Raw genomic sequence first — 27,773 nt, forward strand, 5'->3', positions numbered from 1 at the left:
TCCTCACGGACCACAGGGTAGTAAAAAAAAGTTTAAAAAGCATCTCCACCAGATGTTGAGATAGGAAGTAGGTCGGTGGTTAGTGGTTGCCCAGTGCTGCGGGGGATGGGGGAAATGAGGAGTGATCGCTAAAGGGTACAGGGTTTCTTTTCAGGGTGATAGAAATGTTTTAAAAGTGACCAGGCACAGTGGTTCACACCTGTAATCCCAGCACTTTGGAAGGCTGAGGCGGGCAGATCGCTTGAGGTCAGGAGTTCAAGACCAGCCTGGCCAACATAGTACATCCCCGTCTCTACTACTAATACAAAAATTAGCCAGGTGTGGTGGTGCATGCCTGTAATCCCAGCTACTCGGGTGGCTGAGAAAGCAGAATCGCTTGAACCCGGGAGGCAGAGGTTGTAGTGAGCTGAGATTGTGCCACTGCACTCCAGCCTGGGCAACAGAGTGAGACTCTGTCTCAATAATAATAATAGGCCAGGCGCAGTGGCTCACGCCTGTAATCCCAGCACTTTGGGAGGCTGAGGTGGGTGGATCACAAAGTCAGGAGATCCAGACCATCCTGGCTGACACGGTGAAACCCCATCTCTACTAAAAGTACAAAAAATTAGCTGGGCGTGGTGGCAGGTGCCGGTAGTCCCAGCTAGTCCGGAGGCTGAGGCAGAAGAATGGCGTGAACCCGGAAGGCAGAGCTTGCAGTGAGCCGAGATTGTGCCACTGCACTCCAGCCTGGGTCACAGAGCAAGACTGTCTCAAAAAAAAAGTAGTAATAATAATAATTATTATTATGCTAATGAGTTTATGGCCAGCACTGCTGTTCATACTTGGACAAGATATCTCCAGGGAAACACCAGAGCAAGACATTCAAAGGTAGGAGACATTTAATCCTCATAACCCTATGAGGCAGGAATCAGTATCCCCATTTAACAGTTAGGCAAACTGAGGCTCTGCGATACAGAGACTAAGAGTCAGTGGCCTGAGGCTAGCAGCCAGTGAGGGACATGGCAGGGATGCAAACATGGCTTTCAGGGACCCAAGTCTTTCCTCAAAACTACTGTACTGAAAACTGCTCCCCACTTACACTTACGCTGACTCACCGGCTCCAGCGTCACAGTGTGGGAAAGGCTGTAGTGGATGTGCTGTGAAAAGTCCCAGCAAGGTGTACTGCCAGGGCCTAAGGCCAGGACAGCACCTCTGAGTTTTTCCTCCATAAACACAGCCTAGGAGTTTCAATAGAAACTCTGCTAAACTGGATGGGGAAAGAGATTTCAAAAAGCTCAAGACATTCAGAAGCACATGGCTATCCTCTCCTCCTTCCAAAGCAAGGTCTTTATTGTCTGAGCAATCAGTAAGTATTTAACAAGGGCTGGCACTGTACTAGGTACACTGTAGCATAAATACAAAAGTGTAAGACACAGTCCCTGCCCATTTGAGGAGTACAATCTAAATATTTCTCGGAGGCCAGGTGCGGTGGTTCGCGCCTGTAATCCCAACACTTTGGGAGGCCGAGGAGGGCGGATCACAAGGTCAGGAGTTCAAGACCAGCCTGGCCAACATGATGAAACCTTGTCTCCACTAAAAGTATAAAAATTAGCCGGGCATGGTGGCAGATGCCTGTAGTCCCAGCTACTCAGGAGGCTGAGGCAGGAGAATCGCTTGAACCAGGAGGCAGAGGTTGCTGTGAGCCAAGATCACGCCACTGTACTCTAGCCAAGGCAATACAGGAAGACTCCATCTCAAAAAAAAAAAAAAAAAGGTTAAGTAGTAGAGGTGCTTAGGTACTAATGTGGCCAACAGTTGTCTGGATAAACGAGCTCTAGACCACTTAGTGAACCTCCTCTCCAGGACATTTTTATTAATATTTGAAGAACAACATAAAACACATTTCCAAGTGGTTCATGAGATGCCATGGCCATCCAAAAGAGGGAGGCAATGTGGTGGAGCTTGGTCTTGACAAGAGCTATTTCCCATAGCGAAATTTGCCATGAACTTGGGGGCAATACCAGGGGTAGCTGGGAATCTCACATCTCCCAAATTAGCCCCTTGAGTCTGTCACAAACTCTCAGAACTCATAGGCGTGTGGTTCTGGGAATGGAAACTAACCAAAACCATCATCTGGACTGAGACAGCCAAACTTGGGGATAGCGCCATCCCAAAAGTGAACCGTCTGCTTCACGGGAAGAACATTTATCTCAGAGCAGGGATGTGGGAGCTGCAGTCACAGAGGACCGAGACCCCAGACGGTGATGCCCAGAGCGCAAACACGACCCTCCGCTGGCCTGCGGGGCTCTGGGAAAGAGCTTCGGCCTCACACTGGGTCACCTCCCCACGGGGTCCCCATCTGGCAAATAAGGGAAGGAACTAGCATATGGAAAAGGCTGGACACCTTCCTAGTGTTATGAAGTCTTGATATGCCAGTGAAAAAGCTCACTGATATCTTTAAATAAAGCATCTTACATCAGGAACTCTGGGTCAGCGTCAGGGAAAAGTTCCACCAATCTGAACCTCTTCACACCTGCAATGAGCAAGTACCTTTTCTTTCCTGAGGATCATTTGCTTTAAAGCACTGAAGAGTGAGCTGCTAGCTCCAGCAGTGATGGTAAAGAATGACGATTTCTGGGGAGCGTAGTGGCTCATGCCTGTAATCCCAGCACTTTGGAAGGCTGAGGTGGGTGGATCCCTTGAGCTCAAGAGTTAGAGACCAGCCCAGGCAACATGGCGAGACCCCATCTCCACAAAAAGTACAAAAATTACCCAGGTGTGGTGTGCACACCTGTAGGAGGCTGAGGTGGGAGGATTGCTTGAGCCCGAGAGGCGGAGGTTGCAGTGAGCTGAGATCGTACCACTGCACTCCAGCTTGGGTGACAGAGTGGGAGGCTATTTCAAAAAAAAAAAAAAAAAAAGAAAATTTTTAATAAAAAATAAACATGAAAAGGTACAGTAAAAATATGGTTTAAAAAAAAAAAAAAAAAAGAATGACAATTCCTTCCTTTTTACAAAAGGACACCAAAGACTAGCAGGACTCCAGATGTCAGACCAGGATTGCAACAGCTGAACTCAGTTCCCACTCCAACTCTCCTCCTCCTTTCCACCATGAAGCGCGCTCTGGCCTTCGAGTGCCAGCAAGCCCTCTGGACTTCTCCATCAACTGCAAAAATGATCATCAAAGCTACTGAAATGGAAGGTGGTGTTTAAAACTTAACACGGGGTTTCTTAAAATGTAACCTGCTTTTCTTATGGCATGGATAAGGCACTGTGAGAAAGCTGCCTCCACTCCCAGCACACAGGTACACGTGCACGCAGCAGAGGCCAACCGATGTGGCCACAAGGCACAAAGAATAGATCCTTCTGGTCAATTCTGGTTCTGCAGCTGGTTGGCGAGCCAGTCCAGGCCTTCGTAAAGCCCATGTCTGGTAGTGGCACAAGTAGCCTGAATGTGCCAGTTTCTGTAGCGGAGGGAATGGAGGCCGAGCTTGTCTGTTATCTCTGCCGCGTTCATAGTATTAGGGAGATCCTTGAAAAAGAACATTCAAAAGTCAATGTATACTGTTGTATCCGTATAGCAAAATATGCTCTTCCCTGCTGAATGTGCCCAAACCCACAGTCTTCTCTGTTGATGGCAACCCCAACCTTCCAGTTGCTCAGGTCAAAAAGCTTGAAATTGTCCTAACATTTTTTCTCTCAATGTCACAGCCAATCTGTCAGGAACTCCTAATGGCTCTACCATCAAAATTTATCCAGAATCTGACCACTTACTAACTTCACAGCTGTCACCCCAACCTGACGCCACATCACTTCTCACCTGGATGACTGAAATAACTTCCTAACTGGCCTCCCTACTTCTCTGCTCTGGATCCCGTGAAGCCTATTCTCAACCAAGCCACCAGTGAATCAGATTGAATCATTCTTCTATCAAAACTGCAACAGCTCCCCCTCTCTCAGGATACAAGTCAGAGTCCTTACGGTCTACAAAGCCTCCTGGACTGGAGACCTCACCGAAGTGGTCTGTTCCATCTTTTCAATATGGCACTCACCATACATTACTATATCATGACATTTACTTAAGTATATTTATTATTAACTGTCTATCTGTCTCCCCTAACTAGAATGCAAGCTTTACGAGGGCAGGAATCTTGATCTATCTTGTCCTCTGATGTATCCCAAGTGCCTCAAAATGTGCGTGGCACAAAATAAGCTCAAACTAAATTTGAATAAATCAGCATTAAAGAACAAAGTAAGGCCGGGCACGGTGGCTGACACCTGTAATCCCAGCACTTTGGGAGGCCGAGGCAGGTGGAGCACCTGAGGTTGGGAGTTTCACACCAGCCTGACCAACATGGAGAAACCCTGTCTCTACTAAAAATACAAAATTAGCCAGAAGTGGTGGCGCATGCCTGTAATCCCAACTACTTGGGAGGCTGAGGCAGGAGAATTGCTTGAGCCCAGGAGGCGTAAGTTATGGTGAGCCGAGATAGTGCCATTGCACTCCAGACTGGACAACAAGGGTGAAACTCCATCTCAATAAACAAACAAACAAACAAACAAACAAATGAACAAAGTAGCTGTAGATGTACTGATATGGAAGGACTTCCAAGATATGCTAAGTGAAAGAACACAATCATACAATTGCTTACACAGGCAGAGAAAGTTGGATTTCTGGAAAGAGAAAGAATAAATTTAACAATGAAGAGTAGCACTAGACTATTTCACTTGAATATTCTGAACTGTATGCGTATTTATACCATGAGAACATTCTGTTTTTATCATTGAAAACAACAAAGGCACCAAGCACAGTAGGTTACACCTGAAATCCCAGCACTTTGCGGGGCTGAGGTGGGAGGACAGCTTGAGCACAGGTGTTTGAGACCAGCCTGGGCAACATGGCAAGATCTCAGCTCTACAAAAAAAAAAAATTTTTTTTTTTTTTGAGATGGAGTCTCACTCTGTCGCCCAGGCTGGAGTGCAGTGGGGTGAACTCGGCTCACTGCAAGCTCTGCCTCCCATGTTCACGCCATTCTCTTGCCTCAGCCTCCCAAGTAGCTGGGACTACAGGCGCCCACCACACGCCCAGCTAACTTTTTGTATTTTCAGTACAGATAGGGTTTCACCATGTTAGTCAGGATGGTCTTGATCTCCTGACCTCGTGATCCGCTCGCCTCGGCCTCCCAAAGTGCTGGGATTACAGGCGTGAGTCAAAAAACAAAAAAAAGAAAAATTAAAAAATTAGCTGGGCATGGTGGCATGTGCCTGTAGTCCCAGCTACTTGGGAGGCTGAGGAAAAAGGATCATTTGAGCCCAGGAGTTCGAGGGTGCAGTGAACTGTGATCACACCACTCCACTCCAGCCTGGGCGACAGAGTAAGACCCTGTCTCAAAACACAACAAAACAAAAAAATCACACACACATACACACACACTCCTGATTCATTTTCTTTCTTTAATAGTCATATATTCACTAGTGCAAACTCTGGACTGACATTGAACCTGAACAGTGGAGTAACGGTTGTACAAATGATGATCCATTGACCATTTAAAATCATGTCTACAAAGAGTTGGATAACAAGAGACAATGCTTTTGATAAATCTAAAGTGATAAAGCAGATGCAACATTGTCAAAACAGTATGATCTCAATTACATAATGAATGCACTCATGGAAGAGAAAGTGAAGGAAGGATGTCAGAATGTGAAGGTGGTCATCTCAGGCTGGTACAATTCCACGTGGTTCTTTCTACCTTCTTTTTCATGCTTAGTTTAGCTCAGAGTCCTGAGGCTGGATAGCTCTACGCTTGGTCTTCCTCCCATGTTTCTTTTACTGTTTTACATTTATGTACAAGCCCTTTTCCTCCTCCAAAGCAGGCCCTATATGATCCAATCTCATCTCCTCTCTCCCCTGCTCATTCTGTTCCAGCTGCGCTGGCTGCCATGCTGTTCCTAGGACCGTGTGGCTCCCTTCCTCCCGGCCTTCTGGTCTCTGCTCAGATGTCATCTTATCAGAGAGGCATTCCCAGTCTTTCCCACACCTACCCTGCCCCCTTACTATGCTTTTCCTTCTTCCACAACACTTACCATCTGACATGTATTATTATTTATTTTACTGTGTAGCCCAGGATGGAGTGTAATGGAATAATCTCATCTCACTGCAGCCCCGAACTTCCAGGCTTAAGGGATCCTCCCACCTCAGCCTCCTGAATAGCTGGGACCACAGGTGCATGCCACCACATCCAGCTAATTTTTGTACTTTTTTGTGGAGATGGGGTTTCACTATGTTGCCCAGGCTGGTCTTGAACTCCTGGGCTCAAGTGATCCCCCTGCCACAGCCTTCCAAAGTGTTGGGAGTACAGGCATGAGCCACCACACCTGGCACATTACATTTTATTTATTGGTTGACTCTCTTCCCACTAGCAACGTAAACTCCATGAACACGAGGATTTTGTCTGTCTTGGTTTAAGCCTAAAACCAAGTCTGGAACTTAGTAGATGCTCGATGGCTCACACCTGTAATCCCAGCACTTTGGGAGGTCAAGGTGGGCGGATCACTTGAAGTCAGGAATTCAAGACCAGCCTAGCCAATATGGTGAAACCCAGTCTCTATTAAAAATACAAAAATTCGGTGGGCATGGCAGCACATGCCTGTAATCCCAGTTCCTTGGGAGGCCGAGGCAGGAGAATCACTTGAACCTGGGAGGTGGAGGTCACAGTGAGCTGAGATCACACCACTGTACTCCAGCCTGGGCAACAGACTCTGTCTCAGTGAGAAAAAGATATTGTAGCAAGGAGACGGTGGGAGACATTATGGTTTGGGACTGGAGAGAGGGAGGCAGACATCTCATTTAAATGTCTGCATTTGTAAGTGAGGCATTTGGCAGTAAATTTCAGTTCCAGCATTCAGAAAGTCAGTAACAACATACCTGTTTATTGGCAAATACCAATAAAACTGCATTTCTGAGCTCATCATCCTCTAATAAGTAAGTCAGTACTTCCCGGGCCTCATCAATCCGCTCTCTGTCATTACTGTCAACCACAAAAATCAGACCTAGAAAGAAATCACGAGCACATTAGTGATCTGAGCCTGGAAAACACAGCTGTTTATGTATCTTCGCGGCTTCTCCCTGCTTGTGTGTGTGACTTCACAAAGGCAATCAATATGGAAGGATGCATCATCTCTAGAGTTAGGAGGCCTGCTGTACACTCAACTCACCTTTAGCAGAAGCATCACAGCTCTGTACCATATTAACAACAAGAATATATACTGAAAAAGTTAGTCTCATTTTATAATCACTTAATTTCCACATCAGGGAAAAAAAAACATGTTTTTTATTTTTTAATTGATTGATTGATTGGTTTTGAGATGGAGTCTCACTGCAGCCCAGGCTGGAATGCAGTGGCATGATCTCAGCTCACTGCAACCTCCACCTCCCGGGTTCAAGCAATTCTCCTGTCTCAGCCTCCTGATTAGCTGGGATATAGGCACACCATCACACCCAGCTTATTTTTGTATTTTTAGTAGAGACGGGGTTTCACCATATTTGTCAGGCTGGTCTTGAACTCCTGACCTCAGGTGATCCGCCTGCCTCAGCTTCCCAAAGTGCTAGCATTATAGGCATGAGCATGGCGCCTGGCCAAAACATTGTTTTTTAAAACATGTAAAGTTTACTATAATAAACAGCATTCTAGGTCTAGCTCTCTACAGCAAAACTTGAGACAAAAGCTTAAGTGCAGGTACTTTCTTTGGGAAGTGATCCCAGGGAGCAGGAATGAGGGCCTGAGGGAGTAAAACAGGGCAGAACGGACAGACAATAGAAGGATGAATTATCAAGCTGGGCTCCCACTGTGGGACCAGTGCTCGCTATTGCTGGACATTCTTTTTTTTTTTTTTTGAGACGGAGTCTCGCTCTGTCGCCCAGGCTGGAGTGCGGTGGCACGATCTCGGCTCACTGCAAGCTCCGCCTCCTGGGTTCATGCCATTCTCCTGCCTCAGCCTCCCGAGTGGCTGGGACTACAGGTGCCTGCCACCTCGCCCGGCTAATTTTTTGTATTTTTAGTAGAGACAGGGTTTCACCGTGTTAGCCAGGATGGTCTTGATCTCCTGACCTCGTGATCCACCTGTCTCGGCCTCCCAAAGTGCTGGGATTACAGGCTTGAGCCACCGTGCCAGGCCATTGCTGGACATTCTAAGAAGCCATATCAAATGCCTGTCAGAACTGTCCACCCAGGAGACAAAAGAGAAAACAAGTATCCTTCAGTACCCATTCCCTGTTAGTCAAGAATAACTCAACAGGTGTTAGGCCACCCACACTTCTGGGTCACATTGGTATGAACACCAACAGATTCCTAGGGCATCTGTATAGTAATGAATTTGGCTGTTCTAGAAGGTAGCCTCTAAACCCTTGGACTTTGCAGTGTCTTTGTTATCATGGTGGGCGCACATCTGTAAGTTGATGCTAACAAGATGACTCAGGGTGCACCCCTAGATAGTTTATGCTAACAAGATCACCTCTGGAAAAATGAGGGTGCTAAAGTTTGAGTCACATGGCCAATGATTCAATCAATTGTGCCTATGCGATGCAGCCGCAATAAGAATGATGAATACTGAAGCTCAGGAGAATGTCCCTGATTGGCAATACTCTATACATTGTCATGCGTCGATGTGCTGGAAAGGTAACGGCCCCTGACTCCACGGGGAAGAACACTGAAGGCTTTGTGTTTGGTGCCCTCCCAGATCTATGTGTCTTTCCCTTTGACTGATTCATTTGCATCCTTTTGCTTTATTGATCAATTAATAAAACTGTAATTGTACAGTTGTACATCAGGGATGGGATGTAATTGTACATCCCTGAATTCTGTGAATCATTCTAACAAATGATCAAACCTGAGGGGGTAGTGGAAATCGTCAAATTCGTAGCCATCTGGCCAGAAGTGAGGGTGGTCTGAGGACCCCCAAACCTACTGCCAGCTGGTGGCTGAAGTTGGGGATTCTTGTGGAGGATGGTGCCCTCAACCTGTGAAATAAAGCCCAACTCCAGGGGGTTGGTGCTGGAAGTCTCTGCAGCATCCCATACTATAGCATCAGATACATCCCAGGAAGTAAAAGATACCTGGGGCAGGCCAAAGAAAGGCATCACCCCATCACACCTGAGTGAGGATGACCAAAACCTGCACAGACCCAGTCACTGCTACATTGGCTGGAGGAAGCTGTGGGGCCAAAAGCATCTCCAGGGAAGGGCACAGGAAGCATCCAACACATCCTCCAAGAACAGGAAGGGGAGATGCCCTTGGCGGTAGTTCACGTGACATTAATGATAACAACAATCTGTCAGCCAGGTGTGGTGGCTCACGCCTGTAATCCCAGCACTTCAGGAGGCCAAGGTGGGCAGATCACTTGAGGTCAGAAACCAGCCTGGCCAACGTGGCAAAACCCCATCTCTACTAAAAATACAAAAATTAGCTGGGTGTGGTGGCACGCACCTGTGGTCCCAGCTACTCAGGAGCCTGAGGTGAAAGAATTGCTTGAATCCAGGAGGCAGCGGTTGCAGTGAGCCAAGATCGTGCCACTACTCTCCAGCTTAGGTGACAGAGTGAGACCCTGTCTCAGAAAAAACAAGAAAACAAAAAACAAAAAAATTGTGTTTGGCTAACAGTAAGCCCTTAACACAAAAATGTGAAGTGGCTGCCAAAAGAACAGTTTGATCCTAGACTGCATCACCAGTAGTGACGGGGTCTCAGTTCCTAGGACATGGGTGACACCAGGCTTACTCTATATCAGGCAGAACATCCTGGGAACGTTACACAGGCAGTGCTGGACTCCACACTCTGAGACATGGGCAAACTGAAGAAATTTAAAAAATGACCAGGAGAGCAAAGGCATTCGACACTCGGCCATATGAAGACCAGCTGCTGTAACTGGAGATTTTACCTGGAGAAAAGATTCATGAGGGGCTGATGGCTATCTTCAAGTAGCTGAAAGTCTATGATGTAAAGAGGATCCAAGCATCTTATAGAGCTCTGTGAGGTGGACTGAAGATCAGTGGTGAAAACTACAGAAGTCAGCCTAACAGTGTGTCAGCAGATGAAGATGCAATGGGCTGCCTCAGAAGGCATTGCTGTCACTGGAGACGTTTGTGCACAGCTTCAGTCACAAGTCATGGGGACCCTGCAGAAGAGACCCTGGAAGGAAAACAGCAGCAGGATAAGATGACTTCTTGGTTGCCTCTGACAATGAGATTTCATGACTATGTCCAGGACAGTAAACCAGTGCTGGCCCTCTTCCCTTTCCCTCCGTGCCTCCCAGGCCCACTCAACAGCTGCCTGAACCTGCGGCTCCAGAGCAGCCTGCTATGGCTGATAGAGAGCTCCCGCGGCTTCGGCATGTTTGGGGCTTACGCGTGAGTCAATGTCATGTCTGCTACCTCATATCAGATTAAAAAATGAAAAACATTCAAAACTCCCCTGAAGATTTCATATGCTATCAGCAGTTCTGGTCTCTCATCATAACTAAGCAAGCCAGATTATCCAGAAATTTGAGATCCTTAGTGACCAATGCAGAACTGACAGGGAGGAAGCTGCCATATTATCCCTTCGCCATTCCTAATAAAGCTTTGTAATATTAGGTACCATTTTATACTATCTTTATATAGGTCTTTACCTAAGAACCTAACATCAGACTGATCCTACATCTGAACTAGGAAAACCTACAAAAAGCATATTTACAGCTGGGCACAGTGGCTCACGCCTGTAATCCCAGCACTTTGGGAGGCTGAGGTGGGCGGATTACCTGAGGTCAGGAGTTCAAGAGCAGCCTGACCAACATGGAGAAATCCCATCTCTACTAAAAATACAAAATTAGCCAGCCATGGTGGTGCATGCCTGTAATCCCAGCTACTCAGGAGGCTGAGGCAGGATAATTGCTTGAAACCAGGAGGCAAAGGTTGCGGTGAGCCGAGATCGCACCATTGTACTGCAGCCTGGGCAACAAGAACGAAACTCCATCTCAAAAAAAAAAAAAAAAGTATTTTTACACATGTTACTATTAATGTGTTTTTTTAAATGGGAATATATGTATATAGAGCTGGTATATACATAAAATATGTCTGGACAGATACACAAGAAATAAAAATGGTTGTCAGCCAGGTACTGTGGCTCGTGCCTATAATCTCAGCACTCTGGGAGGCTGAAGCGGGCAGATCACCTGAAGTCAGGAGTTTGAGACCAGCCTGGCCAACATGGTGAAATCCCATCTCTACTAAAAATACAAAAATGAGCTGGGCATGGTGGTGCACACCTGTAGTCCCAGCTACTCGGGAGGTTGAGGCAGGAGAATTGCTTGAACCCAGGAGGTGGGCATCGCAGTGAGCCGAGATCGAGCCATTGCACTCCAGTCTGGGCAACAAGAGCAAAACTCTGTCTAAAAAAAAAAAAAAAAAAAAAAAAAAATGTTGTCTATGGGAGGGGAACTGAATGGTTAAGGGACAGGAATGAGACAGTGACTTTTCACTATACAGTCCGCCCTCCACATCCATGGGTTCCATATCCATGGATTCAACCAACCACAGATAGAAATTATTCAGAAAAGAAAAAAACTGCATCTGTGCTGAACATGTACAGACTTTTTTCTTATCATTATTCCCCGAACAATAGAGTTTCACAACTATTTATACAGGATTTATGTTGTATTTAGCATTATAAGTAATCTAGAGGTGATTTAAAGCAGGGGTCCCCAACCCCTGGGCCACAGACCAGCACTGTTAAGAATTGGGCCTGTTAGGAACGGGGCTGCACAGCAGGAGGTGAGCAGCAGGTGAGTGAGAGAAGCCTCGTCGGTATTTTCAGCCACACCCCATCCCCATCTCTAGCATGACCACTTGAGCTCCACCTCCTATCAGATCAGCTGCAGCATTCGATTCTCATAGGAGCATGGACCCTATTGTGAACTGCGCAAGCGAGGGATCTAGGATGCCCGTTCCTTATGAGAATTTAATGCCTGATGATCTGTCACTGTCTCCCATCACCCCCAGATGGGACCATCTAGTTGCAGGAAAACAAGCTCAGGGCTCCCACGGATTCTACATGATGGTGAGTTTGTATAATTATTTCATTATATATTACAATGTAATAGTAATAGAAATAAAGTACACAATAAATGCAATGTGCTAAATCATCCCAAAACTATCCCCAATCCCCCTCTCCAGCCCCCGGGTCTGTGGAAAAATTATATTTCACGAAACCAGTCCCTGGTGCCAAAAAGGTTGGGGCCCACTGATTTAGAATATAAAGGAGAATGTGCATAGGTTATATGCCAATACTACGCCATTTTATATCAAGGCCTTGAGTATCCAAGGATTTTGGTATCCATGGGAGGTCCTGGAACTAATCTCCCACAGATACCAAAGGACGAGTATATACCTTTTCTTACTTTTGAATTTTGAACCAGATAGATACACTGCAATTCAACAAATTAAAATAACTGAACCTACAATCAAGGAGAAAAATATTTCTCCGTAATAACTAATGGACCATCTTATGCATTCTACAAAAATATCAACTAAGAAATCACGGCCGGGCGCGGTGGTTCACACCTGTAATCCCAGCACTTTGGAAGGCCAAGGCGGGCGGATCACTTGAGGTCAGGAGTTCAAGACTAGCCTGGCAAACATGGTGAAACCCCATCTCCACTAAAAATACAAAAAATTAGCCGGGCATAGTGGTGGGCACCTGTAATCCCAGCTACTCAGGAGGCTGAGGCAGGAGAATTATTTGACCCAGGTGGAGGTTGCAGTGAGCCGAGATCATACCACTGCACTCTAGCCTTGGTGACAGAGCTAGACTCTGTTTCAAAAAAAAAAACTCAGTGATGCACGCCTGTAATCCCAGCACTTTGGGAGGCCGAGGTGGGCGGATCACCAGGTCAAGAGATCCAAACCATCCTGGCCAACATGGTAAAACCCCGTCTCTACTAAAAATATAAAAATTAGCTGGGCGTGGCATGCGCCTATAGTCCCAGCTACTCGGGCAGCTGAGGCAGAAGAATCGCTTGAACCTGGGAGGTGCAGGTTGCAGTGAGCCGAGATCGTGCCACTGCACTGCAGCCTGGCGACAGAGCGAGACTCTGTCTCAAAAAAATAAAAATAAAATAAAAAAGAAATCACAAACTGTTCCAATTCCAATCTATACAAGTGAAACCTACACAGTTAAATGTCTTAATAGAGAGCTAAAAGCATTAAGTTCTATCATACTTAACATATTGATGAAGAAAATTTAAACTAAAAGAGAGCCTGATCTTTAGAAACTGGCAGAAAAAATAGGGGCTGCATCCAAGACCACTCACAGCAAGTCCATTCTTCCAACAGCTCCCAATTGCTATTTCATGAAAAGTCCAAATTACCCACCCCAAGGTCCTAGAATTCAGCCAGCCTCCCTACCATCAAAAGCAACAGTCACCGAAACTTACTAAAATGAGGCTTGTTATGAAGAAAAGAGTGAAGAAATAAAGGCATTTATTTCATCTTGTTATTTGAATGTGAAAACTCCCAGTAGGGTAAGAAAAAAGAATTCTGCCAGAGAAACGATGAAGTGAAACCTCAATCAATTTGGGCTTTTGAGTGCCTACTGTCATCCAGCCATGAAATGGCTTTTTACATAAGCATTTTACATAAGTAATTTAAGCCCGATGATGCAGACAGTAGGTATCATCTCCATTTTAAGATGAGGAAATTGAGACAGACGAGATCACCTAACTGTCAAGGTTTCACCGCAGAGCTGTGGTTCAAACCCACGTGCTCTAGTTTTACAGCAGTTAAGAAACTACAAGGGTTTGCCAAGTTGTCAAGTGCCAGTCCAAGATAAATGGATGCTCTGAGTATCAAAAAATATATATAATCTTCAGATCGAAACACGAAGATACAAACATCTAAGAGTCACCACGGGAGTTGCTGGGGCATCAAGTGGTTTCTCTGAAAATCCATGAAGGAAAAGAATAAAGCATTTTTCCAGCCTTTCTTGTACAAACTATATTTCAGGGAAACCAAGTATTTGATGAGGGAATTCTTTGTTTAGAAAGATTTTAGCTAATAAATGCAGAGGAATAACAAGATTTAGGAGGGGAAAAAATCACCATTTTATAACTTCTAATAAAATAATGAGTTTAGGCAATAGCTGTCAATGGATGCTAAAATGATTAGGTGAAAAGTTGATGGAGAATTTTAATTCAGGGGAATTAAGCTGATATCATCTGAAACCATTTGGCGTCACTAAAAATGTGACAAGCTGGTGGCTGCCAGGGAGTGGGGGGACTGGGTAGGGGGGAAGCAACAGGAGTTATAGTTTACGGGTACAAAGTTTCAGTTTTACAAGATGAAAATAGTTGCAGAAATGAATAGCAGTGATGGCTGCAGAACATTATGACTGACTATACACTTAAAAATGTTTAAGATAGAGCTGGGTGCAGTGGTGCACACCTGTAGTCCCAGTTATGCAGGAGGCTGAGGCAGGAGAATCACTTGAGCGCATGAGTTCGAGACCAATCTAAGTAACATATAGAGACCTCATCTCACAAAAACATCACTACCACAAAACAAAACAAAACAAAACAAAAATGGTTAAGATGCTAAATTTTAAGTTATGTGTATTTTACCACAATAAAAAAAAAAATGAGGTTGGGTGCAGTGGCTCATGCCTATAATCCCAGCACCTTGGGAGGCAGAGGCAGGTGGATCACAAGGTCAGGAGTTTGAGACTGGCCTGGCCAATATGGTGAAACCCCGTCTCTACTAAAAATACAAATAAACTAGCCGGGCGTGGTGGCTCACGCCTGTAGTCCCAGCTACTTGGGTGGCTAAGGCAGGAGAATTGCTTGAACCCAGGAGGCCAGGGTTGCAGTGAGCTGAGATTACACCACTGCACTCCAGCCTGGGCAATAGAAGGAGACTCCGTCTCAAAAAAAAAAAAAAAAAAAAAAAAAAAAATTAAAACATAGTTACCCAGCAATTCCACTTCTAGGCATATACCCAAAGAACTCAAAGCAGGTACTCAAACAGATACTTGGACATGAATGTTCACAGCAACATTATTCATAATAGCCAAAAGGCAGAAGCAACTCAAGAGTCCATCAACAGATGAATGGATAAACAAAATGTGGTATATCCATACAATAGAATATTATTCAGCCATTAAAGGAATTAAGTTCTGATACATACTACTGCATAGATGAACCTTGAAAACACTGTACTAAGTGAAAGAGGCCAGGCGGCTGAATTTCGAAAGACTAATATACAATTCCACTGAATAGGCAAATTCATACAGAGAGAGTAGAATAAAGGTTACTAAGGGTTGGGGGAGAGGGGAATGGGCAGTTATGGCTTAATGGATACAAAGTTTCTGTTGGGAATGATGAAAAAATTGTGGAAATGGACAGTGGTGAAGGTTATAAAACATGGCGAATGTACTTAATGCCACTGAATTGTATACTTAAGAATAAACTTGTAATTTTTATATTATGTATATTTTGCCACGATAAAAATTTTTAAAAAATGTTTAAGTGTGACAACCGAACTTCTGTGTTAGGATAGGAAGAATACTTATGAAGTATTCTTGCCTCTGAAATGAATCAGAATCTAATCAAGTCTCTAGAATAAACAACCAGTTCACAGGAAATCCACAGATAGCCAAGCAAGTTAGACGGCACCATAATAAAGTAATCAGCCAAATCCAGAATGTGGAATAAACAGTTAACAACCAAAAAAAAAAAAAAGGGGGAGGCCAGGCGAGGTGGCTCACACCTATAGTCTCAGCACTTTGGGAGGCCAAGGTGGGCAGATGCTTGAGCCCAGGCGTTTGACACCAGATTGGGCAACATGGTGGAAAACCCATCTCTACAAAAAGTATAAAAAAATTTGCTAGGTGTGATGGTATGCACCTGCGGTCCCAGCTATCTGGGAGGCTGAAGTGAGAGGATCGCTTGACTCCAGGAGGCAGAGGCTGCAGTGAGCCGAGATTGTGCCACTGCACGAGAGCCTGTCTCTAAAATAAAATAAAATAAAATAAAATAAAATAAAATAAAATAAAATAAAATAAGGAAAACAAAAGGCATAGAAAAAGAACAACTGCTGTAGTATAAAAGACTAAAGAGGCAAAACAACAAAATGCACTGTGTGAACTTTGATCCAGATGCAAACAAAGCAGAAGTAGAAAAGACACTTTTTTTTTTTGAGAGGGAGTCTTGCCCTGTCGCCAAGGCTGGGGTGCAATGGTGCGATCTCAGCTCACTGCAACCTCGACATCCTGGGTTGAAGAGTATATCCTGTCTCAGCCTCCCGAGTAGCTGGGATTGCAGGCACACACCACCATGCTTGACTAATTTTTTTGCATATTTTTAGTAGAGATAGGGTTTCACCAGGTTGGCCAGGCTGGTCTCCAACTCTTGACCGCAGGTGATCCACCAGCCTTGGCCTCTCAAAGTGCTGGGATTACAGGTGTCAGCCACCACACCCAGCCAGGATACATTTGATACAACTGGGGGAATTAGAATAGGGACTAGGTGCTAGATATTAAAGAATTAGTATTAATTTTGGAGATGTTAATAATGGCATGGAGATATATATATATATATAAAAGGCCTTATCAGTTGGAAATGAACACTAAAGGATGTATGAATAAAAGGCATCATGTCTGGGATGGGCAAAATGCTAATAACTGTTGAGGCTTGGTGATGGGTACGTGAGGGTTCATTATGTTGTCTTTTCCGTCTTTGTATTTGTTTCAGATTTTCCACTAAAAAAGTTAAAAAAAATAAATGCACTACTTTGAGAAAAAACATTCTAAAATCTATAGCCTGGAAAAGCTAACTGCAAATAGAGTTAATTGCCAAAGGTAACAGCTAAAACAATGATATAAAATATAGAGGGACAGTCGACTAGGGTATTTAGTCGGGAAAGACTGACGAATGTGTAAGTCTTTACTATCAAGTACATGCAGGAGAAGCTTCAAAACGAACAGACTCCAAATAAATTCTAAAATGAGTAATTTGTAGATTCCATATGGTTAATATTTTACATGAAAATCAGGGTGTAAAAACTATAGTCAGCCCTCTGTATCTACAGTTTCAACCCACCTTGAACCAAAAATATTAAAAAGTAATAACGCAGGCCGGGCACGGTGACTCACGCCTGTAATCCTAGAACTTTGGAGGCCGAGGCGGGTGGATCACCTGAGGTCGGGAGTTCAAGACCAGCCTGACCAACATGAAGAAACCCTGTCTCTACTAAAAATACAAAATTAGCCAAGCGTGGTGGTGCATGCCTGTAATCCCAGCTACTCAGGAGGCTAAGGCAGGAGAATCACTTGAACCCAGGAGGTGGAGGTTGCGGTGAGCTGAGATCATGCCATTGCACTCCAGGCCAGGCAACAAAAGTGAAACTCCATCTCAAAAAAATAAATAAATAAGTAAATAAAAAAATAAAAATAGTAATGCAACAGTAAAAAAAAAAAAAAAAATACAAATAAAAAACAATACAATCTAACTATATAGCATTTACATGCTAGTAGACATTAGAAGTAATCTAGGAGTCATTTAAAGTAGACAGGGGGGCCGGGTGCGGTGACTCACGCCTGTAATCCCAGCACTTTGGGAGGCCAAGGCAAGCGGATCACCTGAGATCAGAAGTTCGAGACCAGCCTGACCAACATGGCGAAACCCCATCTCTACTAAAAATACAAAAATTGGCCAGGCGTGATGGCGCATGCTTGTAACCCCAGCTACTCGGGAGGCTGAGGCAGGAGAATCACTTGAATCCGGGAGACGGAGGTTGCAGGGAGCCAAGATCATACCACTGCACTCCAGCCTAGGCAACAGGGTAAGACTCTGTCTCACAAAAGAAAGCTCCCCAGTAAGTGTAAGGAGACCATAAGAGAGGAAGTGGCTGACAGTGTCAATAGAGCAGAGCAGAGCACCACAAGGTATGACTTCAAGCATCCGTCTTTAGAGACATTTCACAGAGACAGTATCGAGGCTATACACTGAATAATCTTTACCTTTTGTGTTCTGGAAAATATGCCGCCACAGAGGTCCCATTTTGAAGTGGCTGCCAACATCCCAGACTGTGAAGGTGATATTTTTATATTCTACCGTCTCCATATGGAAACCTAAATGAAATAGGGGGAAAATGTTTAATTATGATTCGTGCTGGTTGAACAATTCAAAATAATTTCAACATGTGGACAGTACTTTTAATTTACAAAGCAGCCTGCTAGTCAAAGATCTATAGCCTTCAAAGAGAATGTGCTGGCCCCCTCTCTCATTCATCAGGACAGGTGTCTCAAACCTCCTCTACTGTCCAGTCTCCAGCCATGCACCTGCCCTTCCTCTCAGCAGAAGACTATCACAGTGTACTTCAGAGCAGAGAAGCCACTGATGGGACTGACTTCCACTTCCACCATACAGTGTAAAAGCCAGTCTACATTTTTACCCACGCTTTTCTTCCCCCCTCTTGGAACAACAGGAGAGGGTAACTCTCTTTCACCAACTCCCTCCCTCTATGAGCCAGATCCACTCCACCCAGACTGTCTGGAACTTTTTACTATTCCTATTCTCTCCCATATCTGAATATCTCCAATCTGTTCACCTCCGCATGCTTAAGTCTTTTACATCTTTAAAAGCAACAGAACAAACCTTTCCTTGACCCCCACATCTTCATCGGCACCCTCTTTCTTCCTTCCTTCACCCTCTTCCTTCCTTCACATCTTCACCCTCTATTTGCTCTTTTTTTTTTTTTTTTTTTTTTTTTTTTTAAAGAGACAGGGCCTTGCTGTGTTGGCCAGGCTGGAGCACAGAGGTAGAATCATAGCTCACTGCAGCCTCAAACTCCTGTGCTCAAGGGATCCTCCTGCCTCAGCCTCCCAAGTAGCTAGAACTATAAGCATGAGCCACCATACCTAGCTAAATATAAAAATTTTTTTGTAGAGACGGGTCTCACTATGTTGCTCAGACTGGCCTCAAATTCCTCAGGTCAAGCAATCTGCCCATCTTAGCCTCCCAAAGTGCTGGGATTACGGGTGTGAGCCACCATGCCTGGTCTATTTGCTCTTTTAAAGTCAAATGTCTCAAAGAAGTGTGGCTATATTCACTGAGCTTTCTTTGGTCCTCTCACGCAACAGCACCTTATCTCTGGTCCACCATGTTGGGTAGCTGGTTTTCACTAAGGTCAGCAAGGACCACCAGGTCAATAAATCCAACACATGCCTTTTCAGCTCTTCCATAAGCTGATCTTCTATCTGACACTACTGCTCACTCCCTCCTTGACACTCTTCCCCAGCTTCCCTTTTCCTTCTATCTCGATGGCCGTACCGTCTCAGTCTCCTTAGTGAGCTCAGCCACGTTTAACTGATCCTGCAACGATGGAGTCCCCCGGCTCTCACTGGCCCCATCAATTCTCCTCTTTCTGCACCCCTCCCTACGCAATCTCACTCACTGCCATGACTTCATTCCTATCTCTGTACTACCTCTGAGATTTATATCTTCCAATCTAGCTCTGAGATTTATATCCTCTCTCCTGAGCTTCAGGCTCATAATCTAACAGCTTTGGCAAATATCTTCAAGGCCCCAAAACAAGGTATCAGTCAAAAATGGAATTTAAGGTCCCTACCCCCCACCTCCTCCTCTGCTAGTTATCCCCTCATTGACTTCATTCCACAAGCTGATAGCCTAAGAGGAGCCCTGGAAACATCCGATGCTCTCACTCCTAGAACCCTACTACCATATCTTATCAATTCAACCTCTTAAACAGCTAATAGTCACCCTAACCCAACAGACCATCATTTCTAGCCTTAATTCTTGAAACCACATAACTAATTTCACCTCAGCCACTCTCCCTGTCTCCATCCAGTCACCATCCTCTAATCAAAGCAATCGCTTAAAAACACGTAGTGTGGTCACGTCATTTCTCTACACATTTATGTTTGATTGGAATATTTTCAAACTTACAAAAGAAAGAATAATCTCCCCAAAAAAATAAAATTAAAAATTGAAAAAAGAAAGAATAGGCCGAGCACAGTGGCTCACACCTGTAACCCCAGCACTTTGGGAGGCTGAGGCGGGCAGATTGCTTTGAGCTCAGGAGTTCGAGACCAGCCTGGGCAACATGGCAAAACCCTGTCTCTACAGAAAAAACACAAAAATTAGCCAGGCATTGGTGGCATATGCCTGTAGTCCCAGCTACTTGGGAGGCTGAGACAGGAGAATTGCTTGAGCTTGGGAAGCAGATGTTGCAGTGAGCTGAGATCACGCCACTGCACTTCAGCCTGGATGACAGAATAAGATCCAAAAAAGAAAAGAAAGAGAGAGAAAGGGAGGGAGGGAGGGAAGGGGAGGGAGGGAGGGAGGGAGGGAGGGAGGGAGGGAGGGAGGGAGGGGAGGGAGGGGAGGGAAGGAAAGGAAAGAAGAGAAAGAAGGGAAGGAAGGGAAGGGAAGGAAAGGAAAGAAGGGAAAGAAGGGAAGGAAGGGAAGGAAGGGAAGGGAAGGAAAGGAAAGAAGGGAAGAAAGGGAAGGAAGGGAAGGGAAGGGAAGGATAGGAAAGAAGGGAAGAAAGGGAAGACAGGGAAGGAAGGGAAGGGAAGGAAGGGAAAGAAGGGGAGGGAAGGAAGGAAAAAAAAGAAGGAAAGATGTCCCTTTGGCAGCTTCCCACACCCAAATCCCAAACATGACTGTCAAGACCCACAGTCAGCTGGGCCTGCTCACCTTCCAAACCTCAATTCTAGTCATGCCTTATTTTAGTGAGAGACACTCATTACATTGCAACAATCTAAATTCTTGCTAAATAAATAAATACAATGCCATTCCAATCCTATAGCGATGGTAGGGGCAGGGGCAAGAAACTTAGCAAAATTATCTAAAATTTAACCTGGAGAAATAAACAAGTAAGCACAACCAGGAAATCTCTGAAAATGAATAATGAATTATTTTTAAAGATATGCCAAGCCCTAGTAACACTTGAAGTAACAGAGTTCATATATAAATGTAACTCTGTAGTTGTCCAGAAAAAGGTAGTTGTCCAGAAAAAGACACACATACCAGTGAGAATTTAGTATGTGACAAAGAAGGCATTTCAAATCAGCATGGAAAAATTATTCAATAAATGACATTGAACAACTGTCTACCCCAGCACTGTCCAATACAGTCACTAACCATTTGTGACTATTTGTTTATTCATTTTTGTTTTGTTTTGTTTTGTTTTTGAGACAGAGTCTCACTCTTGTTGCCCAGGCTGGAGTACATGGCGCGATCTTGGCTCACTGTAACCTCCGTCTCCCGGATTCAAGCGATTCTCCTGCCTCAGCCTCCCAAGTAGCTGGGATTACAGGCAGCTGTCACCACACCCCCTTTTTTTTTTTTTTGTATTTTCTGTAGAGACGGGGTTTCACCATGTTGACCAAGCTGGTCTCGAACTCCTGACCTCAAGTGATCCACCGGCCTCGGCCTCCCAAAGTGCTGAGATTACAGGCGTGAGCCACCACGCCCGGCCTATTTATTTAGTTTTTGAGACAGAGTCTTGCTCTGTAACCTAGGTTGAAGCGCAATGGTGCAATCTCAGCTCACTGCAACCTTCGCCTCCCGGGCTCAAGTGATTCTCCTGCCTTAGCCTCCCGAGTAGCTGGGATTACAGAAGCATGCCACTACACCTGACTAATTTTTGTACTTTTAGTAGATATGGGATTTCACCATGTTGGTCAGGCTGGTCTCGAACTCCTGATCTCAAGTGACCTACCCACCTCAGCCTCCCGAAGTGCTGGGATTATAGGCATGAGCCACTGCGCCCAGCAATGTGGCTATTTAAACTTAAAGTGAAAATCAAAAATCAATCAACAAATAAAAATAGATAAAAAATAAACAATGTTAAATACAATTAAAAGTTCAGTTCCTGGCTGGGCACAGTGGCTCATGCCTGTAATTCCAACAGTTTGGGGGGCCAAGGTGGGCAGATCACCTGAGGTCAGGAGTTTGAGACCAGCCTGGCTAACAGAGTAAAACCCCGTCTCCACTAATAATACAAAAATTAGCTGGGCATGGTGGCACACGCCTGTAATCCCAGCTTCTCAGGAGGCTGAGGCAGGAGAATGACTTGAACTCAGGAGGCGGAGGTTGCAGTGAGCCGAGATGGCGCCATTGCACTCCAGTCTGGATGACAGAGCGAGATTCCATCTCAAAAAAAAAAAAAGTTCAGTTCCTCAGTTGCATTAGCCACATTTCAAGCACTCAACAGTCACATAGCTATTGGCTACCACTCCAAACAGCACAGACAGAACATTTCAATCACTGCAGAAAGTGCCTCCCGGACAGCACTGGCTTACCCATTTGAAAAATTTAACCAAATTCCTACCTTACTCACAACCATCTCATAACTCGAACATTCTCATCGGTTTCCCACTCCTCAATCGATGCAATCTCTGCAGTTACTGTCCAAGTTGAAAGGTGATCATTTGGAGGCCAGGTGCGGTGGCTCACGCCTGTAATCCCAGCACTTAGCAGGGCAGATCATTTGAGGTCAGGAGTTCCAGACCAGCCTGGCCAACATGGTGAAAACCTGTCTCTGCTACAAATACAAAAATTAGCCTTGCGTGGTGGCGAACGTCTGTATTTCCAGCTTACTAGGGAGGCTGAGGCATGAGAATTGCTTGAACCCAGGAGGCGGAGGTTGTAGTGAGCCGAGATCGCGCCACGGTACTCCAGCCTGGATGACAGAGCGAGACTCCATCTCAAAAAAAAAAAAAGTTGATCATTTGAGTCCTGTGCCTAATTCAGTGTTCAGAATAGTAGTCATGTTCACATGCCAGCCTGTGGGGTGTATCCTCAGTCAGAAGTTTGGATCTAAAGGCAGTTCACAAGGCAAAGATTCAGTTCTGTCAAAACTCACTTTGTAAATCTCTTAACGAGCCCATAAAACACAGTGCTGGTTCACAGTAAGAGCAATACAGCCAGCTTGTCTATTTCTCTAGTTGGACATCATCTCAAGCAGTTGGCTTGAGCCAGAGTGAAGAAAAGAAATCACACTCCGTCTCTAAGCACCAGGAGTGTACTTGGTGTAGAGAGATAAGATGCTGCTGCTAAGGAAGGCCAGCTGGAACAGAGGCTGACTGAAGAGGCACCAGCAGATTCCCAGCTCCCACCTCAGCCTTCTGCTGGGACACTAGCTTCGAGGAATGGGGGGCAGAACTACCCTCCCTGTTTGGCCCATTATCTTTTTCTTTTTTGCCAAGCAGATAGGGTTAATTTTGCTTAGTCTACCTGTGTTCACATGTCACCTTTGTGAACCTAAGAATGTGCAAGCCACTAGAAAAGGACAGAGAACCTGGTCAGGCACGGTGGCTCATGCCATAATCCCAGCACTTTGGGAGACCATGGCAGGAGGATCGCTTGAGCCCAGGGGTTCGAGACCAGCCTAGGCAACATGGCAAGACCCCATCTCTACCAAAAATTCAAAAATTAGCTGGGCATGCTGGTGCATGCCTGTAGTTCCAGCTACTCAGGAGGGAGGTGGAAGGATCACTTGAGCCCAGGAAGTTGAGACCGTAGTAAGCAGAGAGGCGCCACTGCACTCTAGTCTGGGTGACAGAGTCAAAAAAAAGAAAAGGATATATAATGTAACCTGGTTTTTGGCCTCTAAAAATGTATGCTCTTGGAGTAGACAAGATTTTTAAAAAGGATTATTCAATAACAGAAGAAGCATGTAAAAATAAAACATATGTCTCTGGTGAAACAGAACCTAACAGCAAAAATATATATAACATACTAAATTGTAAACTGGAATTGCCGCAGGTCTTTCATTAACTTACCTACTGTAGGGATGGTAGGCACAGTCTCCGCCAGCTTCAATTTATACAAGATGGTGGTTTTTCCAGCTGTATCCAAACCCAATATAAGAATCCGCATCTCTTTTTTCCCAAGTAGACTCTTAACGAGCTTTTCAAAAATGTTTCCCATTGTAATTGAATTCTGTAACATGACAAGAAAAGCAAGTCAAATAATTGTTCTTTGCAGAGATATAGAAGCAACATGCATAAAATACAAGTGTCAATTAGAAATGGCTTCCAGGAAAAATTAAACAATTTTAGGTACACTTTGGCCAATGAGTAGTGAGTCTTACCTTCAAAGGGAAACTCAACTAAACCTTTCAATGCCTCACCAGAAAATTATATTTTCCACTGCAGCATCCAAGTGGGATATGCAACACAACCTCAGCACTGCTACAGTGGCAGCCTTTAGTCAATTTAGTACAGAAGTACAGGACCAGGCGCGGTAGCTCACGCCTGTAATCCCAGCACTTTGGGAGGCCAAAAGGCGGGCGGATCACCTGAGGTCAGGGGTTCAAGACCAGCTTGGCCAACATGGTGAAACCCTATCTCTACTGAAAACACAAAAATTAGCCAGGCCTGGTGGTGCACACCTGTAGTACCAGCTACTCAGGAGGCTAAGGCATAAGAATCGCTTGAACCTGGGGAGGCAGACGTTGCACTGAGCCAGGACCACGCCACTGCACTCTAATCTGGGTGACAGAGCAAGACCATCTCAAAAAATTAATTAATTAATTAATTAAATTTTTTTAAAAAAACAGAAGTACAGAAGCAATGATACAACAAATACAACTATACCTCATTCTAAACTGTACTGAAATGAGAATCTGTGAAGCAGAGAAGCTGTTTATTTTATGCAATATAAAACAAAGTCTTTAAGGCAGGTTAAACAACTATATCCCTTGGAAACGTAGTAGTTCCCTATGGCTAGCAGACAGCCTAGTAAATAACCTAAGACATTTCAGAGGCAAAGAAATTCAGCTTGGGAAGCTTCGCTGCCAAGAGAGAGAACTTGGCAGAGTTGAGGAGGCACCACAGCATCCAGTTTTCATTTGAGTTTTTTGTTTTAAGACAGGGTCTCACTCTGTCACCCAGGCTGGAGTGCAGCAGCACAATCACGACTCACTGCAACCTCAACCTCCCCATCTCAAGCAATCCTCCCATCTCACTCTCCAGAGCAGCTGCGACTACAGGCATTCGCCACCGCGCCCAGCTAATTTTTGTATTTTTTGTGAAAATTAGGTCTCACTATATTTCCCAAGCTAATCTCGAACCCCTGGGTTCAAGAAGTGATTCTCCCGCCTTAGCCTCCCAAAGTCCTGGGATTACAGGCGTGAGCTACCAGGCCTAGCCAGTATCCAGTGTTCTATTGCTGTAACTATCACCTTCCTCTCAACCAGTTCTTAGAACTTTTTATTTAAGTATAGTTTACATACAGATATAAACATACATAACTGTAAAGTTCAATAAATTTTCATGAACCAAACACATCTATGTAACCAAATCAAGAAAAGATGATTTATCAGGCTGGGCGCAGTGGCTCACACCTGTAATCCCAGCACTTTGGGATACCAAGGTGGGCGGATCACCTGAGGTCAAGAGTTCAAGACCAGCCTGGCCAACATGGCAAAACCCTGTCTCTACTAAAAACACAAAAATTAGCCAGGCATGGTGGTGCACAGCTGCAGTCCCAGGTACTCAGGCAGCTAAGGCACAATAATCACTTGAACCTGGGAGGTGGAGGTTGAAGTGAACTGAGATTGGGACACTGCACTCCAGCCCAGGGCAACAGAGCGAGACTCCATCTCAAAAAAAAAAAAAAGATGATTATTAGATCAATTCTCCTTGTGTCTCCTCCCAGTCATTACTCCATAAAAGGTAATCACTATATTGACTTCTAACAGCATAAATGTTCAATATTTTATTTTTCAGTAGAGATCATGGTAGCTTACATAAAGTACATCAATAGCAAAGTTAGACTAACTTTACAAAAATGTACAGTCTCTTTGAGATCAGCCTACTTGAAATGTGAGCTTGACATTCTAAGTAAAGACTTAAAAGCAGTGCTGGGTCTACACCTCTAACCAAGCTCTTGGAAGTCTATAAAGATCTTCAGACCAGGTAGGGTGGCTTACCGCTGCAATTCCAGCACTTTGGGAGGCCAAAGCAATAGGATCACTTTATTTTTTGCTTACTAAGATAACAGAAAACACGGGAGGATTGCTTTAGGCCAGGAGTACGAGACCAGTCTGGGCAACACAGCGAGACCCTGCCTCTATTTTTAAAAATAATAATAATTTTAAAAACCCTATATCCTTGTTCCAGAGACTGTGATTTATTTTCCTTTTAAATTGCTAACCAAAGAAAGCTTTACTCCTGGGCAGGGGAGGGGGAAGACACAAAGACGATAGGCAATCAACCATTCATTTGAACTCTGGTGACCACAGAGGGGAGGTAACCAAATTCCACAGGTCTCACCGCTGAAATTCAACAGTGGCCAGCAGTAGCTTAGTATCATGGATTATGCCCAAGTACACAACATTCCTTTCTAGGATGAGAGAAAGCGAGCCCAGAATTTTTCCTGTTCACAAATATGGAACATGCTGGGGAGGGAAGGTATTTCCCGCTCAGATGCCCCTTGAGGCAGATAGTTCCACAGATTCCCCCTGCCAACCGCACAGACACACCCCCTTGACCCCCCTCTCCCTTCTCTTTCCTCTTCTTGCTACTCATGTGCCCCAGATCCCCGCGGTCCTGACACCCCTGCGCCGCTGAAGACCCTCTGTGGTACGATGGCTCCGATTACAGGGCCTTTTTGGCACGCTCACTCTCCCGGCCCCAAGCGCCAAAAGTGCATTAGGGAGAAACGTCGGCACGACGTCAAGGACACGAACGAGCGCGGTGGCCCAGGTGAGCGTGCGTGGCAGCCAGGCACGCCCGGCTCCCGGGCAAGAACGCCGAATGCCTTTTTTACCTGGGCCGCCAGGCCGCTCCTTCTCAACTTGTGCGCCCCTGGAAGAGCAGAGAGAGGGCCTTGCGTGGAACCTACGAAGCCTCCTTCGGTTCCTCGCTGCTCCGGCCGTCGAGAGGGCAAAGAAGGAACAGCGGAGCCCAATACCTTTCCGCAAGCCACCGCCGCCCTCCAGTTTCTGGCCCGCAGACGAAGTGGAGATCCAGCCAGGTCTTGAGTGCTGCCGCCCCAGGTGAGCCGGAGAGTCACCTGTTGCCACTCAAGGCACCGCTACCTACATCACCGCCGACTCCGCGGCCCTTAGGATTTCGGCTCAGTTCAGCTAAACCACAACCGGCGTGGAGACAGGAACAGCAACCAACCAATCACCCACCGCCTCCTGGAGCTTTTGCACCAGTGAGCTAGAAGTTTTATGAGTGACGACACATCTGACCAATGCAAAGGATAGTAAAGGGCCAGGAGGGAGGGAGCGCCGTAGGCGACGCCACGAAGCTCTGGCAATACCCTGTTCATCTTCAAATGACAGCTCAGCGAGTTCCGGCGAGACACGCCCACGTCCTCCATGCCACGTGCGACCAATCAGAAAAGCGAAAGGATTGTCTATTTGCACAGCCAATCGGCTGGGAAAATCGCTGAGGTTTGAGCTAATCCCGGAGCATTCACACCAACCGGGAGCGGACATGTGGGCAGGGCCAGGTTAATAGTGCCATGGAAGGAAATTTACCGCAGTTGAGTTAAACGTAGACATTAGTTTGGGGCGGTGTTCCGCGTAGGAAATAGCAGACACTGACACTGAAATTAGACATAAGGAAGGTTTCCTATTCCGCCTGAGGCTAGACTGCCCTCCCACCTCTAAACAGATTTTCAACAGTTGGGGAAAACACTGGCCACCCGCACCTCGTTAAGACGTCGCAGAACCAGTCCTGGTTTCTAAGCAATGCTTTCCATAATCAGTTCCCTAAATGCCCACCTTG

The 27,773-nt window shown here is 45.3% G+C and overlaps 1 protein-coding gene across 3 annotated transcripts; it reads right to left on the bottom strand.

Annotated features, from left to right (window-relative positions):
- Window positions 1-1,826: 1,826 nt before the first annotated feature.
- On the bottom strand, window positions 1,827-27,773 carry LOC103243258 (ADP-ribosylation factor 2). 3 transcript variants are annotated; one of them, XM_008012240.3, is made up of 5 exons: window positions 26,947-27,773; window positions 23,811-23,970; window positions 18,018-18,128; window positions 6,905-7,029; window positions 1,827-3,511 (listed from the first exon to the last, which is right to left on the bottom strand). In XM_008012240.3, exons 2-5 carry the CDS (start codon window positions 23,956-23,958, stop codon window positions 3,350-3,352), a joined length of 546 nt encoding a protein of 181 aa, XP_008010431.2. In that variant the 5' UTR covers window positions 23,959-23,970; window positions 26,947-27,773; the 3' UTR covers window positions 1,827-3,349. The 3 variants fall into 3 exon arrangements, 2 of the variants coding, with proteins under 2 accessions (XP_008010431.2, XP_008010433.2); XM_008012242.3 differs by having other exon boundaries at window positions 26,803-27,767; XR_005238865.2 differs by lacking the exon at window positions 1,827-3,511 and adding an exon at window positions 9,910-10,160 and having other exon boundaries at window positions 6,924-7,029; window positions 26,803-27,717.

This window comes from Chlorocebus sabaeus, chromosome 16 (genome assembly GCF_047675955.1).
Source record: "Chlorocebus sabaeus isolate Y175 chromosome 16, mChlSab1.0.hap1, whole genome shotgun sequence".
NCBI classification, from domain to species: Eukaryota; Metazoa; Chordata; class Mammalia; order Primates; family Cercopithecidae; genus Chlorocebus; species Chlorocebus sabaeus.

Excerpts from the sequence above, each read along its gene's own strand:
- LOC103243258 (XM_008012240.3), bottom strand. The coding sequence starts at position 23,958 with ATGGGAAACATTTTTGAAAAGCTCGTTAAGAGTCTACTTGGGAAAAAA. Across the intron at positions 7,030-18,017 it reads TATTTTCCAGAACACAAAAG|GTCTGATTTTTGTGGTTGAC; the intron begins GTAAAGATTATT and ends ATTTCTTTCTAG. Across the intron at positions 3,512-6,904 it reads TGGTATTTGCCAATAAACAG|GATCTCCCTAATACTATGAA; the intron begins GTATGTTGTTAC and ends TTCTTTTTCAAG.